This window comes from Pseudonaja textilis, chromosome Z (assembly GCF_049901715.1).
Source record: "Pseudonaja textilis isolate UNSWEBS1 chromosome Z, rPseTex1.2, whole genome shotgun sequence".
Taxonomy (NCBI): domain Eukaryota; kingdom Metazoa; phylum Chordata; class Lepidosauria; order Squamata; family Elapidae; genus Pseudonaja; species Pseudonaja textilis.
Window position 1 is genome coordinate 93,494,311 of NC_142008.1, and position 20,802 is coordinate 93,515,112.

At 36.8% G+C, this 20,802-nt stretch overlaps 2 protein-coding genes across 2 annotated transcripts in view; one reads left to right on the plus strand and one right to left on the minus strand.

Annotated features, from left to right (window-relative positions):
- The window catches only part of EIF1 (eukaryotic translation initiation factor 1), a 273,258-nt gene that overhangs the window by 125,739 nt on the left and 126,717 nt on the right, over positions 1 to 20,802 (plus strand). The window lies entirely within an intron of this gene.
- On the minus strand, positions 9,321 to 19,096 carry LOC113449410 (keratin, type I cytoskeletal 17-like). Its single transcript, XM_026720501.2, has 8 exons — positions 18,494 to 19,096; positions 16,423 to 16,505; positions 13,734 to 13,890; positions 12,090 to 12,251; positions 11,847 to 11,972; positions 11,125 to 11,345; positions 10,671 to 10,711; positions 9,321 to 9,570 (listed from the first exon to the last, which is right to left on the minus strand). The coding sequence occupies exons 1-8, from the start codon at positions 19,001 to 19,003 to the stop codon at positions 9,473 to 9,475; spliced, it is 1,398 nt and encodes a 465-aa protein (XP_026576286.1). The 5' UTR covers positions 19,004 to 19,096; the 3' UTR covers positions 9,321 to 9,472.

Here is a 20,802-nt window from a genome sequence, read left to right on the forward strand (position 1 = left end):
AAGACTCACATCATCCCCCACAAGCCTTCCCTGACCTGTGCAATACATCTAACATACATCTATTGACCCTCTCTGACCTGTAAAACCTCTCACGTACTTTTCTAGGCCTACATATTATGGACCCTACACACCCTTCCCAACTTTATCACATGCCATGCCCCCTCTCCAACCTGTGTGGTACCTCTCATACATCCTCATGCACCCTTCTCAATCCACGCTACCCATCCACGCGCCTTTTCAGAACCATGCGACATCTCTTGTATATACCCACGCACCCTTACCAGGCCCACAGGGCACTTTCACACACACAGACACACACAGAGACACACACGTACATTCAGACTTGCAAGATTCTGTAAATGTAATACAACAATTATATAGTATTTCTGGATGTCCTTTAAAGTATACCTCTCCCCCGTGCCTTTACAATCTAAAAAAAATAGGAAGGGTCCCTTCTGAGAGGTTTGCCATATCCCCATTCCCTCTGCACATTCAACTGCTTCATGTAAGACCATTTCCTAATCTGTGGGAATGACATATTGCCTGTAGGTGGGGATGACCTGATCTCTCAAAGATCTCTCATTCCCTCATACCGTTACAATATGCAGAACAATTGAGTGGAGAATGTTGCATATTGTAATGGACTTTCTTAGTAATACTAGTTTGTAGAATAAGACCTTTGAATAAGGAGTTGTTTTATTTAGGATAGAATGATAAACATAATTTTCCATCCTTTTCTTTCTTGCCCATATTAATGCAATGCTTCTCAGTTCTGAGGTCAGGTTGATTCTTTCATGATTTTGTATAGACTCAGACTTTTTTTTTTTGGCCTGGTTTTTGCTTGTAACATAAAATAAACAATAGTTGGCTAATGAGCCAACACCTCATTTTGGGCATATCAAAGCTCTCTTGGGGTAGCAAGGGTAATGTTCCTTTGAGCTTTCTTCAGTTTCTCAGATCTCAATTTGCTTAATGTAGCCAGCCACAAGGGCCTTTTTTCTAATCTCTTGTGCTAATGGAATGTTATGCTTCAGTGTTAATGCTGCCAACACAGCAATATATGTAATGAATATAAAAGGGAACAAGGCTCCAGTTGTGTGGTTGCTACGGTCATGTAAATTCTTTTGACCCCTCCTGGATCAAACCAATACACCACTTTGGATCAAACTTTACTGTACTTTTAAATGTGTTTTTGGGACACATTTGGATTAAGATTTATAGCAATGAATAAATGGCCAGGCTTACAATGGTGAGAGTGTTCTGTTTTTAAGATTGGGATGGCAAGGCTACAAATGCCACTTTTTTTATGCCACTCTTTCTTTGTAATATTACACTCCTTGACTTGTAACCACAATTGGGATCAGAACTTGCATCAGTTGTTAAGTGAGTCACATTCAACATTTTTGTTTCTTTCATTAAACGAACTACATCATTGTTATCAAATGCCATTGTTTATTTAGCATATGGAAAGAACATGATGAAGAAAACCAAACATATACACCCAATCAAAAGCCATTTAGAAAAGCCACATATGATGATTTCCTGAACCAGGATACTACAAGCATTATATATATGTGTGTGTCAGTTGCCAAGTGTCCAAATTTTGATCATATGACCATGGGGACACTGCAGTGAGTATAAGTGTAAGGAGCATTTGAAAGTCACTTTTTTCAAACCCATTGTAATTCTGAATTGTCATTAAACAAATGGTCATATTTTGAGGACTACCTGAATATAAGTTAGACATTTTTTGCATTTCTTAGTGAAATTTCAAACTTTTTCTGTTTGGATGCTGTCGAGATATCCTTTTTTCAACCCTGCTATCGCCTGAGTTAAACATTTATTGCAGTGAAATCTTAGAAGATACTAAAATCGAGACTTCACAAGTCTTTGTATTTGCTAAAGGGTCTATTATCATAAACAAGTTCATCCCTTCTAGGTTTTTGGTGCTTCTGCACTATAAACTGTGGACAACTCTTTTCAAATCAAATTTTGCAGCACTTGAAATCAAATAGCTTCCAACCATGAACCCAAGGTGAATTATATCCACTTCAAATCTCCTATCTCAATCTAAATAAAATTAGGGTAATTTACACAAGCTAATGGATATTATTTGCAGTCAGAGTCCAAAATTGTTACAAGGTAAAAATAAAGAATATTAGGGATAAAAAGCCAATAATCAAGAGCATACAGCAATACCTAAAGAGATAACAATAGAAATTAGAAGTTAACAGTTCCAGCATGAAATTGAAGTCCTCCTTTTGGACAATGGACAATGGACAATGGACAACATTTAAGTACTTTCCTGGTTATAAGCTAGCAGAAGAGACTAGTATTTTCTTCACCCAGTTGATCCATTATTTAGTTAGCAGGGGCAGAGCATCAGGACAATATAATAAAAACTTGCAGAGCCAACACTCTCTAAACAGGGATACAACCTGGATTGAAGGAGGATGTTACAATACATGCCTCCAGAACCATAGACTGCATAGCATCAAGTCTAGTCTACTGGGTGTGTATTTGTCTATCGGGTAGGCAACTAAAGCTAAGGTTAAAGGGAGGAAATGCTGCTAATATACATGAGCATCAGGAGGACAAACCTTTGAAGGTCAGTTGTCATTTTTAGGAGGAATCCTTCACACCACTGCTGAAAACTGATTCAAATTAGATATCTATAGAGATTCTCAATCATCGAGGTCATGGTTGTCCCAAAGATGCTTTTTCCAAAAGGCAATTAGACCGTCTTGGTTTTTTTCCTTTGAAAACATTTCGCTTCTCACCCAAGAAGCTTCTTTCACTTCACTTATTAGTTAGTTCATTCCTATCCTTCAGAGCAGAAAACATAGCAGGGCTATATAGCACTTTTTACTGAATGTGAACTTAGTTTACTTTCACATTCATATTGTAAACCAAATCAATTAAACTAGAAAATAGCAAGAAGTCTCTCCATTTGTCCCTTCTCATCTTTGACCATGATGGATCATAGATCACAGATATCCATGGGGAAGGTGGAAGGGGCAGAGTGGAAATGTTTATTGTGATACATACCACATGACCTGCATACTTGGATCTGACCTCGGGATGCAAGTACAAAAGGCCAGACCTATTGTGATATTATGGCACATATTTCATTATTCCTCTCTCATTGTAGCGTGTACAAGGTATCCATGTAGGATTCCATTTGCATCATCTCAAGATCATCATCGCTAGCATTTTTTTTCCCAGTTCTCAGGAATTGGTAAAGGGAAGGGAAGTCAGGCAGTGACTTCTTTTTCTTTTCTTTTTCTTTTGATGTTTAGGTAAACCTGTCTGTGTGCTTGGTTTAATCTGCATATTAACCACACAGTTTCACCTGCAGCAATATAATTATCATCATCCTAATCACAGTTACAAATGAAAATTTAGTTTATTTCAAATATTTTTGTTCCAGCTCTTCAAAGCTTTGCTCAGTGCAAGGGTTGGTTCACTGGTGTTTTTAATATACTCTTTTTGATAGACTGGCACTTTGTTCTGACCACCATTTTGCATATGCAAGCAAGCAGAAACTTTCATCCAAAGGTCTGAAATCACACCATCTGAAAGCATCAAAGTCCGTAGAATTGTGGACTCGCTGATATGTTTAATTGAGCAAACATGTTCTTGGGGTTTCGTGATTCCTCGACTTGAAAGAGGATTCTGTATAGTGGCTGCAGGGATGCTAAGTTAAGAAATAACAGATAGAAGAGTGAACTCTGTTGTACTGCAATTGGGGTAAACATATCAGGATGGCAGCTGGGGCTGTATGATCAAAATCTGCCTTCTTTTTTGTGCATATGTTGTGCATGGTACATACAATAAAAACAACTGGAGGTTTGATGCAGCCGCGGTGGGTACTTTGATTTATTTTGGGACATACACACAAACCTACAGGGACTAAATCTGGGAAATCAGCTTTTTTATTCCACTTGAACTGATTTTCTCTGTTCTATCATATTGGCATCACTAAAAGGCATCACTAAAAGGATAGAGCAGTCACAGCTGGAACCAGCAACTCACTCATTAAATGAAGTAATATTCAGATTTCCTTTGCTTTATAGTTCCGCAAAGGTCATAAATGTAAGGCTTGGTCATAATGTTACCTTTCTGTCACTGTCAGAAAATTGTGAATGCTCACTAAACAGTCACTAAACGAGGACTATTGAGAAGCAGTGGCTCAGTGGCTAAGATGCTGATCTTGTTGATCAGAAAGGTTGGCAGTTCAGCGGTTCGAATCCATAGCACCGCATAACGGAGTGAGCTCCCATTACTTGTCTCAGCTTCTGCCAACCTAGCAGTTCGAAAGCATGTAAAAATGCAAGTAGAAAAATAGGGATCACTTTGGTGGGAAGGTAACTGTGTTCCATGCACCTTCTGTGTTTAGTCACGCCAGCCACATGACCACAGAGATGTCTTCAGAGTGCTGGCTCTTCAGTTTTGTAATGGAGATGAGCCAGATATTTATTTTTATTTATTTTATTTGGTTTGTCAATTGCTTACAAGATAATAGGTATAAGTAAAAACATAGTTATGAATACATGGATACATATAAGAAAAATAAAAGAAACAATAGGACAGGGATGGTAGGCACATTGGTGTGCTTATGCACACCCCCTACAAACCTCTTAGGAAAGGGGTGAGGTCAATAGTAGAAAGTCTAAGGTTAAAGTTTTGGGGGTTTGGGGAAGAAACCACAGAGTCAGGTAGAGTATGCCAGACATTGACCACTCTGTTGCTGAAGTCGTATTTCCTGCAATCAAGTTTGGTGCGGTTAACCTTGAATTTGTATCTATTGTTTGCTCTTGTATTGTTATGGTTGAAGCTGAAGTATTCATTGACAGGTAGGACATTGCAATGTATGATTTTATATACCATACGTAGATTGGACCGAAGGCGGCGTAGTTCTAGGTTTTCTAGGTCTAGAATTTCAAGTCTGGTGGCATAAGGTATCCTGCAATGAGTAGAGGAACGGAGAACTCTTCTCGTGAAATATTTCTGAACTTTCTCAACTGTGTTAATATCAGATACGTAATGTGGGTTCCAGACTGATGAACTGTATTCGAGTATTGGTCTAGCAAATGTTTTGTATGCTCTAGTTAGTAATGTAATATTACCAGAGGAAAAGCTACATAAGATTAGGTTAACAACTCTTAATGCCTTTTTGGCTATGTAGCTACAGTTGGCTCTAGCACTTAGATCATTAGAGATGAGTACTGTAAGATCCTTGACAGAGTTTGGATTGTCAACAAGGTCTTGACTATTCAGCTTGTATTTTATTTTCTGATTTTTTTGCCAATATGTAAGACAGAGCATTTATTTGTTGAGATTTGAAGTTGCCATTTGTATGACCATTCTGATACATAGTCGAGATCTTTTTGAAAGGTAGCAGTATTGTCTGTGGTGTTGAATAGCTTTACATCATCAGCGAAGAGAATGCAGTTGCTCTTAATATGATCACAGAGGTCATTTACGTACAGTATGAAGAGAGTTGGTCCTAGAACACTGCCTTGGGGAACACCACTATTGACAGGTCCAGAATTTGATAGGACGCTCCCACTTTTGACCATTTGTTCTCTGTTTGACAGGAATGCTTTTATCCAGTTATGCAGGTGTCCAGAGATACCGTAAGATTTTAGTTTTAGGAGTAGTTTGTAATTTTCCACCAAAGTGATCTCTTTTTGGATTGAAGCTTCCTTATTGTTATAGGTAATCTGTTTTTCATGGTTTTTGGAGTTGTTACTGGTACATATAGTTTGATGACTCTTTTGACTTCAAGTAAAAATATGTTGTAATGGTCTTCAACAGTATTGCATCCAGTGAATTAAAATTGCCAATCAAGGAAGGAGAGATCGTTGTCTATAAGATCATAGTTGTCTTTTTTGAAGTTATAATTGGGGATCACATCGTTGTATTGATTTTTGTGGGGACGTATGTTGAGACAAAAGTCAATCATGCTGTGGTCACTGTTGGAAAAGGGTTCTTTAATTTGTATTCTATAAATTGAATTCAAACTATTGCAGAAGATGAGATCGAGGCAGTTGTTAAGTCTAGTATTGTTGGTTACTAGTTGTTCCAGTCCCAGGTTTGTTACAGCATTGTAGAAGATCGCATGTATGGGTTCAGTTTTACAGTTGTTTAGGGTCCAGTTAATGAGCCCCCTACAGCCAGAAACGACTAGCACATATGTGCATGGGAAACCTTTACCTTAACCTTAAACAAGGATTACTATTACAATGAAAGTTTTATACTAAGCAGGCATGTATTGAAACCAATCATGAAGGAATACAGCTAATCCAACTTTTCTGAGGTACACTGACAAAATGCTTGCTAGATTATTATAGAGAGTCACCATAAATCCCATTTACCCCCAAACCTATGGATTCACCTGGGGTACTCTTTACTAACTAAGGATATTCTTGATGACCTTTATAAGACCCTAAGGCATTTCTACAAATAAATGTATTGTTTTAATTTCATTTTATTTATTGTCAGGTGGGCCTGGGAACATGTTAAGTAGCAATCAATATTTTGATATATATGAGGCCAAGCTGTCCGTTTCTGCTGTACTTTATTGTGATTGTTGAATTTGGTATGAAGAATTTGAAAAATCATCTAGACTAGGTGAAAGCAAAGTCTCTGGATGTGAATTCCCATCAGATCTAGTTGGAGATTGTATAAGGTATAATTAAAACCTCAGGGTGGCACACAATTTCCTGATCTGATCTACATAACAAAGTATCAAGATATTTTTATGTTTTTACTTTTTTTTTCATTAGTAGGTTAATGAATCTTAGAAGATCAGCAGAATTAGATTGATTAGTACATGGGTAAGAAGCCACCATGAAATCTTATGATGAAGCTGCCTAAGTTAGCTTAGAGATCAAAAGCAAAACAAAACAAATTCCAAATCTATATTGTTCTACATTGTTACCACCCCCCACCCCGCAAGATTCTATATGGAAACATTAAAGAAGAAATCAGGATCCACCTAAATTTGAAGGAAAATTTACTATCTATTTCTTATTCACTGAGTATGGGCTGTTATAATATTTTTAGGACCTCTTTACTTTTTTAAAAAAATCTGCATTTATTTTCATGTTTACTGAAACCCAACATCATTCTCCTTGAAATTTGGCCACCTCTCTTCTAGTCTTCCAAGAAGCACTTACGTTCTGATCTTTCCCCCAAGCATTGGAATAGGTTGAGGTGAACCAAAGGATTTAATGAAGGTGTTAGAAATTTAACTTTAGTGCCATTTTTAATATTTATGGTTTTAATAGATTTGTGCTATTTTATTGATGGTATACTGCTTTTAACTGATGTTGTTTCTGACAGATAGAAAGCAACAGGTGAAGTTTGGAAGGGAGGGAATCACAACGAACAACTTGCCTGAACAATTAGTACATGTGCCCTCACCCCAGGGCTGTGTGCTCTTGCCATTACTCTTTTCTCTTTATACCAATGGCTGCATCTCTAAGGATCCTTCTGTTAAAGTACTGAAGTTTGCAGTTATTGGTCTCATTTGAGACGGTGATGAGTCTGCACACAGAAGGGAGATTGAACTGGCCCTTTGGCCACACATCTTATCATTATCAAGTTTGAAAACATTGTACTAACTCTGGAGAACACAGAATAAATGATCTTCCTTTTTATATATATATATATATATATATATATATATATATATATATATATATATATATATATATATATATATATATATATATAATACATAATAATATATTATGTCATATTAGCATTTCATTATTTCTGCTCAAAATTAAGCTATCAGGTATGTAATAAGAAGTCTTCTTAACATGCATTTTTTTCAGCTGTATTTTGAACATATAAAAGTCACTAAAATTTGTTGTGAATCTTACTTCTACCCGAGAAATTTGAAGTGTATATTATGTATTTCTTTCAATTGCATGTGCTGCCTGCTCCCACTTTGCATGTCTGCTCACCATGCAAACATTTATGTGGCAACAGATTCTGAAATGAATGAGTAAGTGCCTTTGAGCTCACTGAGATATTAATGCCTTGAGTGGCTTCTTTTATTTAAATTTGTTTACTTCAGGGGTATTTTTTTTCTTTTCTTTTTGCATATGGCAAAATTGTTCATTTTTATTTTATGTTTATCTGTTTGAAACCAGATTGACAAAAATTATTAAGGAAAAGAAAATGCTCAATTGCCCCCCCCCCCCTTCCCACACCCTCCCCAAAATAGCCTCCTGGTTTCTGCTTACAATCCACAAAAGTATGACCAAAATTTGGAGGGGCAAAGCACCTCTATGCAGAATGGATGTGCCTTTTAATTTTCAGTAAATACAGTAATGTGGAGGTGTACTGTAATGTAATGTATGTACGGATGACATTGGGAGACATGAGCAAAATCCACTGAGTAGAGAACAAATAAGGGGCAGCTGAATCTGCAGAAAGAATCAGGATATGTCAAATATTTCAGAAGAGACCCTGTTAGGTTTTCTAGGCAAGTAGGGACAGATGTATTTTCAGACTTGCAAAAAAACCTTAAAATAAAGATAGAGCTAATTCTTCTGGGTGTGCTTCATGACTGGATTATCTCGCTAGTCTGACAACTAGCAAGAATTGCCCCAAATTTTAGAGTCTAGATGGAAAGACAGAGCAATGTTTTCACACTTGCTTAATCTCTTTTCCGAGGAATAAAGTATGTTTATTGTTATGTAACAATGGAGATGGAAAAAAGAATGTGATTCATCTCTACAAGGACATGACTTTTTCAGATTACTGGAAATTTAGATGTTCTGCTGAGTAAACAGTAAATCAGAATTTTACCACTGATGAGGTTCCAGGCCAAGTTCAGAAATGGGCATAATTGGGACCTGCTGACAATGTCACTGCCTGAATCCTGCTTTTACTCTTAGTTCCTTTTACTAAAATTTAAGCTTGTCAAGATGGCAGAGCTGATGATGCAAGTGAAAATCCAAAGGTTTTTAACATACATCAACATTTATCTATCCTCTTGACGCAGAGATAATGATGAGAAGGTAAAACAGCATTTTTCATGTGTCTCAAACAGTAGTATACCCAAATGGGACCAGAGGAAGATGGCAACGAGCTGGACAATGGACCCAGAAAAGAAAGTAAACTAATTTAGGAAAGACCTCCCTGAAGTCATTTAGCCAAAACTTTAACAATGGCTTACATTCTCTGGATAATTGTGTTTCATGGTAAGAACCTGTGTTTTGCATGAGAAGGAAAACAGTGTTTTTATTAAGAATCGTCTTGAATCATGAGATGGATGGCAAATAAAGTTGACAAATAAATTAATTGCTGACATACAAGTTTATTGTTGAAAAATCCAGATAATTCTACCACTTTGTTCCCTTTTTGATCCAAACATCCAAACTACAGACTACACAAAAATATGCACTACAACTACTTTTTCAGATATGTCTTGGAGTAGGTAGAATCCTTTTCAGTATGAATTCTTTTGGATTTGCTCACGTGAAGAAATTACTTTTCCATCTTCAAGCTCCTCAACAACCATGCGGACTTGGCGAGTTGTTTTTGGTACTGCTAGAAAAAGAGGCATAAAGGGCACATTTTCTTCAGCTAGACCCAAAGGGACAGTCGCTGACATCAGCTTGTAATGATCAGGACATAAAATGACATTAGCTGTCAAGAAGCTTTTGTTGCAGCTTCAATTAACCAGGAGGTTGTTCTAAGAGGCTTCCCCTGCTTCCTATGCTTCTTATATGTAGAGAACCAGAAAGTGCTTCCAAATCCCACCATTTTTCTGGATTAACAATGCTTCTATTACAGTATATAACTTGAAGGGGAAAAAATAGATTTACTGTGATGCAATTCCCTAACTGGGTGCTTTCCTGTTACGACTTTGGGTCCCAGAATTAACAGTACTCTCTTCATGCTAATAGGAAAGTTTGGGAGTTGCAGTAGCATCGTGTCAGGAAGACACTAATTTGGGGAAGACTGTAATATTACAGTGGAGTTCTTCTGTAATATCTACAGTGGAGGTTGGGAACAGGCTAAAACTACTATAGTACCACACATGTTCATTCAGAAATATGCTTATTCTTTGAAAGAGATGTGTGGGATTGAAATTTAAGGTTGAACAGCCGGAAATACACTTAAGATTATGTAATATTATAATTAGTAGTATGTCGTTCAAGTTGATGAAGATTTGGCATACTTTGTTTTCTTGAAATATCTTTTGGCTTATTTAGCTAATTACCATGTATTGATTTATACAAGATCAGTACGTATGTTCTGAATTACAGAAAAGACAGAGGGTATATATAAAACAATCAATTTGCCTACTTGCTGTTTTAGAAGATTTTAGAAGGTTTCTGGGCAATATTTTGATTTGAAAAATAAATATCTAGAGTTGGGTTTATCACTCACTGGTCCCTCAACTATTTTTTTGACATTACATTTCTTTGTACAATGGCTTCACTCCTGGGTAAGTACCAGAAAGTTTTCACAACCTGAAATTCTCTAGATGTATTAGAGTCTAATAATTAGACTACAACTCCCATCAACCCTATGACCTATTGATCAAGGGAATTACAATCCAGTACAGTCTAAACTGCAATAAATTAATGAGAATTGGGATACAATTAAATGACTGTTGCTTAATTGAATTTCACTCTTACCTTCTTTGCCAGGTTTAGATGCATTGTATTGCGAGGTGATGCTGAAAGAAATACAAAATTGCATGGACCAGTTAGAAACCCTGATAGTTTTTCTAGCACACAATTCAATTAATGTGGCAATATGTCTTATTAAACACCAAAATAGAAGAGTCTACTAAAAACATTCTTAGATACTATTACAATAAAGTATTTATATAAAGCAACTTTTGGCAACATGTAAAAAGATTAGTCTACCAACAGATGATTTTCTTAAGAAAGAAGCTCAAGATTTCTGGAAAACTGTTTACTTAGCAATGAAACAAATATTAAAGATGGAAGCTTGGAATAAATTTGTTCCCATCTAAATCCCTTCATTACGTATATGTCATTTTACATCTCTTGTTTTCCCCTCCCAATCCAGCCATTTTTGTCAAACCCCATCCCACTCCATCTCAACCCATTCTCTTTTACATACTGGGCTTCCTCTCCCTCCAGCAGACGACGGTAGGTGGCAATCTCCTGTTCTAGACGTGTCTTGACATCAAGGAGAACCTTGTACTCATGGTTCTGGCGCTCCATGTCACATCTCAGACCAGCCAACTCCTGCTCCACATTGGAGATCATGGTCTGGATCTGGCAAAGCTGAGTACTGTAACGAGTTTCTGTGTCCACCAATGTGCCTTCCAGTGCTGATTTCTGGGGAAAGAGAAGAGCAGGAGGAATCTGAGTTGGGGTTCCAGATATATTTAGTGCTATCATGAATAACATCAACTATTTCAAATGCTAAGGAAATGCAACTGTATCACACATTTAAAAAAAAAAAAACTATCCTAGTTTGAGTAAGTTCCACATTCTCCAGAAAATAAAGAATTGTGGTTTAGATAGGGCCAGGCAGCTTCAGCAGAGGAAAGAAGTTCCTTCAATTGATCTTGAAGGCAGAAGAAAAATTGTGCTTCTACTTTTAATAGGACTAAGCTTAATGAGGGCAACTAAACTTTTCTGGATTAGATTCTATATCTCTCTCTCCTTTCAATAACAGGTGTTTCATTTGTTTGTTACTGAGGAGAACATGTTAGCAACATGTTGACCTATCATTTCTCCTCACCCACCCCCATCACTGAAATAACCAAAATCACATCACAGATTATACCTATGGTACAGGGAGGAAATGTCATTAAACTTTAAGTGTTCCCATACCATGCTGAGTTGAGCCTGAAGATCTATCTCTAAACTTTGAATAGTACGTCTCAGTTCCACGATCTCTGTCTTGCTTGACTGCAACTGCATTGTATTGGTGGCAACTTCCCGATTTAGCTCTTCAGTCTATAAGGAAAAAAAAAGAGAGAAGACTTATAGTGAGAGCATTAAGCACCTTCTGGGGAATATATGGCTTATGTTCTGTAAAAGCCCTCTGGTTTGTTTGTTTTTTAAAAAGCAAACCTTGCTGAAGAACCACTGCTCAGCATCTCTACGGTTCTTCTCCGCCAAAGTCTCATACTGTTCACGCATGTCTGACAGGATCTTTGTCAGGTCCACACCAGGAGCCGCATCCATTTCCACAGTGATTTCTCCACTGACTTGGTTTCGGAAAGCATTCATTTCCTGTGGAAGGAAAATATTTATCATTCATATGTATTTCTACACAAAAATTCATAGGAAGCTGTATTATTCAGCCTACTTGTCTAACATGTTTTGCCTTCTCCTGAAGTAGATATTTTAAGGATTGTTTTTTGGTGTCTGTTTAATTTCTTGACTCTAAGATAATTTTTATTTGGTTCAGCAAAACCAAATTCAAAAAAGAAAACCCACCAAAAAACAAAGAGCAAAACACTGTATAGTACTTTTACATTTTAGTTCATTGAGAAACTCTTGCTGTTTGAACACAGACCATGAGACCTCCAATGTGAGCCCAAAGGAATGTCTTCACACTTCCAGTTTACTTTGTTCCTAAGCTCCCCCCTCCCCACTTGTGGGTTTGGAACCCACAGTGTCCCAGTTTCTAATTATTAACTGCAGCACCAAACTGGTTTCTTCAGCATTTTCCTCAACGTTGATGAGATTAAGTCTCTCCAACAGAATTAATTTGGGGGGGGGGATGATGGGACCCAATAAAGGAACAAAGGATCAGAGCTCTGTCATTGGCTACCTTCTGGATGACGAATCCTATCTCCCTCTATTCTCTCTTTCTTCTCCCAGACCAAGCTGTCAAGACTGAGAGGTATGGCAAGAGAAGAGAGGGAGGAGACCATTTAACAGCTGCCTGATTGTACCTGGAGCTGATATATGACATGTAAGAAAGGTTGTTTCAAAATATTCTTCAGATTTTTCAGAGATTAAAAACATGATGATGAGGATAGTGATGATGATGATGATTTATTTCATGATTATGTTGCTTGACTCCCAGTAACTCTGGACTAATGGAATTATATTGGAAAACAGTATTCAAAAATCATAGCTGACTCAAGTGATCAATGGGAGATTCCAGCCCATGATTATATTAGCAATGTTAAGGAAGCATCAGAGATCATATCCCCACAGGACATTTTGTATCAGAAAAGGAAAAATACTCCTTTAACCCTGGAACAGCAAAGGGTGACTTTCAGTTTCTCAGCTGTGTTCTAGGAATGAGATAAAACTCCTGAGGACATGTCATTTTAAAATAATCCACCTTTGTGCTATGCTGCAGTTACAAGGATGTGAGAATAAGCCCACTGGCAGAAATCCTTGGCAGAAATCTTTTTTCCCCACCTGCTGTTTTGGGAAATATCAGGAATTGAATATGGGACTTTTTACATAAGAACATGAATTTTAGCATAGACTCATGTTTCTTTCTTAAGACCATAGCCTCTTCCTGCACTACCACCTAAAACTTATGACTTAAGTATTTGCATATCATCGCAATCTGCTTTAAACATGGAGTAATATGATTTGGAATTCAGATGTCAAATCCTGAATCCGACAACAAGAAATATCCTTTTGCAGTTGACTAAATGGCCTGAACCAATATGTGGGAAAAAAATTTCAAACAACTTCCCTACACTTTCATTAGTGATGGATAGATTTATTGCTGTCTTGATGTTTTACCTCTTCGTGGTTCTTCTTGAGATATGCCAGCTCCTCTTTCAAATTCTCAATCTGCATTTCCATGTCTGATCTAGATAAGGTCAGTTCATCCAAGACTCTGCGCAGCCCATTGATGTCACTTTCAACATTCATACGCAAAGCTTGCTCTGTTTCAAACCTGGAAATACAAGAATTCAGCAAGGAGTTAAACCACATATCCATTTTGAAGGCCTGATGTTACTTGCGGCTAATGAAAAAATATTTACAGACATAATTAGATGAACCATTAAAATGCAATATGATAATCTTTTGTGGAAACTGTTATATGAAACTTTATATAGATATAAACACGTATGATCAGTCTTTATGTATGATTGTCATCTTGCTTTTCTTTCATTTTCTTTTTTTCTATTACTTTCTTTTTTTCCTTTATTTTGTTTAATTAAATAAATGCAAAAATATTTTAGAAAAATCAACATAGAAAAACTATTGTTCGGTTTTAATCTGCCATCATTTGCGTCTTAGCTAGGTATTGTGATTTTAAAAGTTTATTCTCAAGATTAAAATCAACTCCATTCCTTTTGATACTCATAATGGCTAATATGTGCCTGTTTTCATTTAAAATTTTGAAATTTGCAGAAATCAACCCCTACTGTCTTGAAATATATGATTCAGTGAAAGCCAAACTACAACTCTTATTTATCTTCTTCACTTGTTCATTTGTTTAAATACATTGTTAGGGAAGGGGGGGGAAGCTGATTTTTTTTTAGCCTGCCAGATTCCTGAGCAAAAGTGGGAGCAGAACCTCCATCTGCAATGGAGGGAAAATTTCCACTAGCACTGATAGAAGACTTCCTATATGAACACTATAAAGAGAGGTGGTAATATTGCTTAGCACCAAAGCAGTACTGTTCAGAAAAGAGTTTAAATCATAGGCTACAGATCTTTAGCTATACAAAATTAGTTCATGACAGACATCATGCCCTGTTTAACTTATAGACGAAGAAGGATGTACATAGGATGGTCACAAGTTCCTTAATCTTATCTGTAGAGTTTCAGAATATCAGCAAAGTACTAAACTGCTCTAGTAATCCTTATTTTTTTAAATTTAATTAACAAGTAATCCTTGTTTTTTTTAATACCTGCTCTTCATCAATTATTTTCACCACTATACTTTCATTTCTATGTGAAGAACAGATGGTAGCTGTAGTGAAAAGATCCTCTATATAGTTCCATCTTGTGGAACAATTGCAGCTTTTTCTGGATCAGATATCTTTCAGGCAATCTCTTGTGTTTTAGTCACATTGCACATGGATTATTACAATGTGTGTGGTGTTGCTCTTAAAAATCACACATAAGGATCAAGAAGCCCAGGGAATCACTGGCATGTTTGGGTATGTCCATGTAAAAATTCTGGTTTAGAAACTGCACATGAACAGTGAACAGTCAAGTCAAGTTATTAGTTATATTCTGTCAAGTGTTTCATGGTCTTGCTACCTGAGGGACCATCTGTCACCTGCTTAGTTTAACAGATATGGTGTGATTCAAATCCCTTTGGGAAAATATGCCAACTGATGGAACCTAGGAAGCACTTCTGTATCACCATTATTCCCATATTATTTTGGGGGATTTTTACTTAAAACCTGATTTTTATCTCTTTTTAATACTGTACTCCAACCCAGTGTTCTGAATTGGATGGCCTTACAAATCCAGAAAAGGAAAGAATGGAAGAGGAGGAGACGGGTTCAGTGGTGGGATTCAATTTTTTTTTATTACCGGTTCTGTGGGCGTGGCAGGGGAAGGATACTATAAAATCTCCTGTCAGAGGTGGTATTTGCCGGGTCTCCAAACTATTCAAAATTTCCGCTACTGCTTCTCCAGAACTGGTCAGAACCTGCTGAATACCACCTCTAGAGGGGTCTATTTAATCTATAGTCATCTCCAAAGAATGAAAGTTTATTAAAACATATGAATTTGAATATGTTGTCCCACAAAATACGCATATTTGCATTTTTAAAAATGTGCATTTTGGCATATATTTTGAGCAGAGCTGTACAATTCCAAGGGATAGCTTATTCAGCTAAGAAATATATAATAGAATTGACAGAGCACTAATATATATATGATTTCAATTTCTGAATACCCAATATTGACAACAAAACTTATTGCTTCAAGTGTTACAAGTTTCCAACAATTACAAAATTCCAACAATTTTATCATGAGATTTTGCCAAATCTAATGTAGCAACGCAATATCTCTTAAATACTCATGAAATCTTGCAAGACTTTTGTGTTCAAGAGTAAGGTCTGTCAAGATCTAGTTAAAGAGCATTGCATCTCATAGGATTGCAGCCATATTTTTTTAAAAAAAATCAAACATTTAAAAAATTAATTAATGCAGGAGATTCCTGGACCATCCATAATTTTTAAGAGTGACTTGGGACCTGTGGGAGCTGTGTTCCTAACCATGGATTAAGAAATGAAGCTGTGTTCTGGTTATTCTCAATGGAGACCAGACAAAATCTTTAGGTATCACTACCTGCCTTGACCCCTTTTTTCATTCTTTAATCTAACTTTTATCTCTTAAATGTGAAAGAAAAAAATCTAGTTACTTAGTGTGTACAAAATTCCATCCGCTTAGCAAACTATGTAAAAGAGCCTGGTGTTATTGTTTTCCATTTGTCCATGAATTAAAAAACTCAAAATCTTACTTGGTTCTAAAGTCATCAGCAGCCAAGCGTGCATTGTCAATCTGAAGGAGAACACCAGCATTGTCAATGGAAGCTGCTAAAATCTAGGGAGGAAACACAGGGTAAATTAAGAAGCAATCCTAAGAGTTTTTCCTATCATCATCCAATTCACCAACTCAGGAATAGAGAAGCTGTGAATTTAAAGTTGCTAATCTATAGATCCCAGTAATATAGCTACCATGGCTATATCATAGTGAGGGATGTTGAGAATTATAGTTCAGTGACATATGGATTCTCCATCATTGCTGTTACCATTTATGACAGCATCCTAACTCTATACAGGACAAAAGCAATCATGAAATAAAAGCAGTAAACAGAAAAAGCAGAAATATGAGTGGATACTTATAGGATAATACCATACATAATCAGGATAATACCATATATGTAAGTACCCACAAAAACTTAAGAAAACAATTATCAAGACAAGTACCTATTCACAAGGCAAATGTAATACATTTGTCATATTGATCTTTATTTGTTTAGCAAATTTTAGTGTTCAAAGAGCTTTGCTAATCCTTCATTTGATCCTAGTACAAAATCATTGTTATTATTACTCAGTACTTGAGTCTGAATCCATCAGACAAGACTATACAAAAGGTGAGCTGTATCAGAGCCCTGCCCTGCCCTGCCCTGAAGAGCTCTCAGGAATTCAAGCTTGGGATGTGAGTAACATCCGGTATGCATCATCAGGCTCCTATTCAGAATGATACAGACTTCATTTGCAACTTTTTAATGATTTCTGGAGGCTTCCATCAGTAGACAACTAGAATTAAATAATTCATATCCTAGAGCAATCTGCTCTTCGATGTTGTTTTCTTGGAACTCAGTTTGCCATTTTCTTAGGAATGATCTGATTAACAAACAAATCAATTTCTTCTCCCTTACCTTTATTCTAAATGTCATAAAAGACAAGGGTAATCATTTATCCATAACATCTACCTTTGCAGAGGACCGCTATCTATTTGATTGATAGCTAAGTGCATCCTTCCTTTCTGAGATCCACTTGATTTAAAACTTGGCCAGTTTAGAAGGAAAATGATCTTCAATTTAGCCATTCATAGTGACCACCTGGACAAGTAATCCTGGAGGCACATAGGTCACTTGCTCACACCATTCCCCACAAGAGCAAGATGGATTTCTATGGCAGGAACTACATTTTGTAGTACATACATATTTTATATTTATTAGGTCTTCCCTTGTCCTTTTTAGATAATGATGTACAAGTGTTAACTTAAAATCTACCATAGAAACCTCTCATATTGTTAAGGATGTATAAGAATTTTCACCAAAATGTAATTCAAATCCATCCAGGTTTCCCACTGCAAGTTCTAGAATCATTTTGCTAACATGTTCAGTGTACCAGAAATCAGATGGACTGTTGTGAATTTTGCCTTTCAATAGTAGGCCTAATCACTCCATCCCTCACCCCGTGATAAGAAGAACTGAAGTTAATTTTGCAAAAACAGTATAGATGGAAATAAAATTTATAATATTGATTTATAATATTTATAAAAAATATTTAGATAATGCACATGACCAGAGACTTTATCCTCATTGGATACAGAATGTGGATTAACCTGGCACAAAATATATTTGACAAAGTGTGTACCAATTAGAGATGCATGCATCTAAGAAGTTTTGTCATTATTGTTTTAAGCACACATTAACACCATAGTAATGCAAAAACAATCTACAGTTCTCTATGGACTTTAAGCACAAACCGGCAATGTTAGATTTGTAGAAGGATTGCAAGAGGCAGAGAAACAATGTGATAAAGCTACATAAGTGTGAATTGTTCAACAAATACACAGAGAACTGTAATAATGCAAGCTTTTTCATTTGCATTACAGTGACAGAGAATTAAGACAGCAGTCAACAACAGACTTTGAACATCATATTTGTTTTTTCTATTATTTATAAACCGATATGGTTTTGAATCTTTGAATCTCAAATTCTTTTTTCTGACCTTAAGAATTCATTCCTATATCCAGGCTGAGAAAATTTTTCCCCTCTAATAGGCATTAAGTCATACCTTGCTCTTCAGATCTTCAATTGTTCTGAAATAGTGGCTGTAGTCACGGTCTGGAGCAGGTGCCTGCTTCTGATACCACTCATTGATCTTAATTTCCAAATTGGTATTGGCTTCTTCTAATGCCCGCACCTTATCCAGGTAGTTAGCCAAGCGATCATTGAGGTTCTGCATAGTTTGCTTCTCACCTCCCGTCAAAAGGACATCACCACTGACCACAGAGCCTCCACTAAAGCCCATACCAAGATTTGCACCAAAACCGGTGCCAAATCCACCACCATAGCTGCTACAGTAATTGCTACCCCCATAGCCACCACCAAGGGCATTGCCAACCCCAGAGGAATAGCGAGAGGAAGAGACAGAGATGCCACCTGATCCTCCATAGATGCTTGAAGTTCTGCATCCTCCACCCAAAGGGACAGAGGAGAGACGGGAAGAGCCCCCACCAAAACTGCATGAAGTCCCTTTCTTACAAGAAGAGGAGGAAGTGTATTGCTTGATGGAAGTGGTCATTTTGCCAAAAAATGGAGCCACACAATACAGACTTCCCTGCTAAATTCTAAAAGCTTGAGAGGGATAGTGGCTCTTTCTCTGAATTCCTGCCTTATATCTAGGATGGAGGTGTTGCTAAACTCACAAATATTTGGCATTTCCTCAAGATTTCATCACAGAAACACCCCCACACCCCCAGAATCAAAGTCAGTTTCCAGGACTATCCCTTTCCCTCGATGCATTTATTCATGCTGATGTCATGTTCTGGCATAAAGATTATGCCTTAGGAGAGGGTGGGGTTTTCTTTTGATTTTACTGCTCCGTTTTTCCTCCTAAGTGCATCACCATCTATTATTCAGAGAAAGGGGTTTTTCACCCAGGAGAACCTTTTAAAAATGTGAAGGATGTAAAAGGACTCTTAAATGTTCTTCCCTTACACTTGTATTAAAAATCAGATATCTCTCTTTGTGTAACATTTTAGGCTTTGTTCTAGGACTTCTCACCTTCTTCAGATTTCTTTGGAATGTAAAATGAAAACTCTGCCAATAAAACAATACCCAGTTGCCTCTTGACCCTAGGAGAATGTATAACAAGCTGTCCTAAATAAATATGGCCTCACAGACTTTGCTTTCCTCTTAACTCTACAAAACTCAATGGTAGGTGTAAGACCAAAACTGTTTCTAGCACAATTCCTTTTTGTAGAGCTTGGTTAGAAATAGGCACTGATGAGGGTCTTATTATCACAAAGCTTATCCATTGTTAACTATCAGGGATCTGTTCATCTTATGAGTGATAAAGAAGGTCGAACATGGCTGAGAATTTTGTCTCAACTCTGGATAGCTTCACCCCATGCCCAGAAACATGAGCTAATGAGAAACCTGGCTTTTCCTGCTCAAGAGTTTCAGTTTTCAGACAGCCCTTTTAGGAACACGTGATTATCAAACTCAAAAATAATGTTTTCAACCCAAATTCAGGTGAGAGAAAATGAGCTTTAACGAGTGATCAGGATGATGTATTCATGAGGATGAATGACTATTTCCCTTTTGCTTCCTCCTACATACATGTTTCAGCTCTTAAATTCCTTGTCTCCTGCTTTTATACAAATGTGCACATTCTGGTAAATTCTTATTTTTAAAAAGTCCAAATACAGTTCTCAACTATCTTCACCAATTCCAAATCCAATAGATAAATTTATTTCTAGAAGATAGAGAACAAAGTTCTCCTTCTGACAGCAAAGTGCAGGAAAAAGATGCATCAATCTTTGTTCCACATCATGAATCTGGCTGATTCAAAGTCACATTTTTAAGAGTGGAGTAATCCAAATCCTATGCTGGATTAACACATTTCATCAAGTTTGATTTTTCCCACATTCTCAGATCTCCTCTCTCTAAAATCACTTGTACCATCTTTATCTATGTGTAAGAAATGTGTAAAAAGTGAAATAATATCAGAAAACAAACAAAACAATATTTCCATTAATTTCTAATCCAAGCGTGCTGTTTTTCATGTCTGTCATGTTTGAGCTCAAACTTATAACATCAATATATTTGATAACCAGCACAGGACTGGAAACTACACTTGCCATAACTTTATTTGACATTGTTGCCAAACATTATGCTTCCATGCCACTTTTGCAAAGGCGATATAATACCCAGGATTCTCACATTCTGCACTGTATATACAGTAGATAATTTATGGGAATAGAGCAGAAGGATCCTGGTTTAAAAAGTGGAAAGTGTCCCATGTTTTTCATTTACCATAATGTCAACCATCCACTTTGTTCTAATACTTGAAGCCATTTTATTGAGGGAAGCCAGAAG

What these genes read in the sequence shown, in the direction of transcription:
- LOC113449410 (XM_026720501.2), bottom strand. Translation starts at nt 19,003, where the DNA reads ATGACCACTTCCATCAAGCAATACACTTCCTCCTCTTCTTGTAAGAAA. An exon ending in AGCAGTGGTTCTTCAGCAAG is followed by an intron (nt 11,973 to 12,089) that starts GTTTGCTTTTTA and finishes TTTTCCTTATAG; the next exon opens with ACTGAAGAGCTAAATCGGGA. An exon ending in CTGGAGGGAGAGGAAGCCCA is followed by an intron (nt 10,712 to 11,124) that starts GTATGTAAAAGA and finishes TATTTCTTTCAG; the next exon opens with CATCACCTCGCAATACAATG.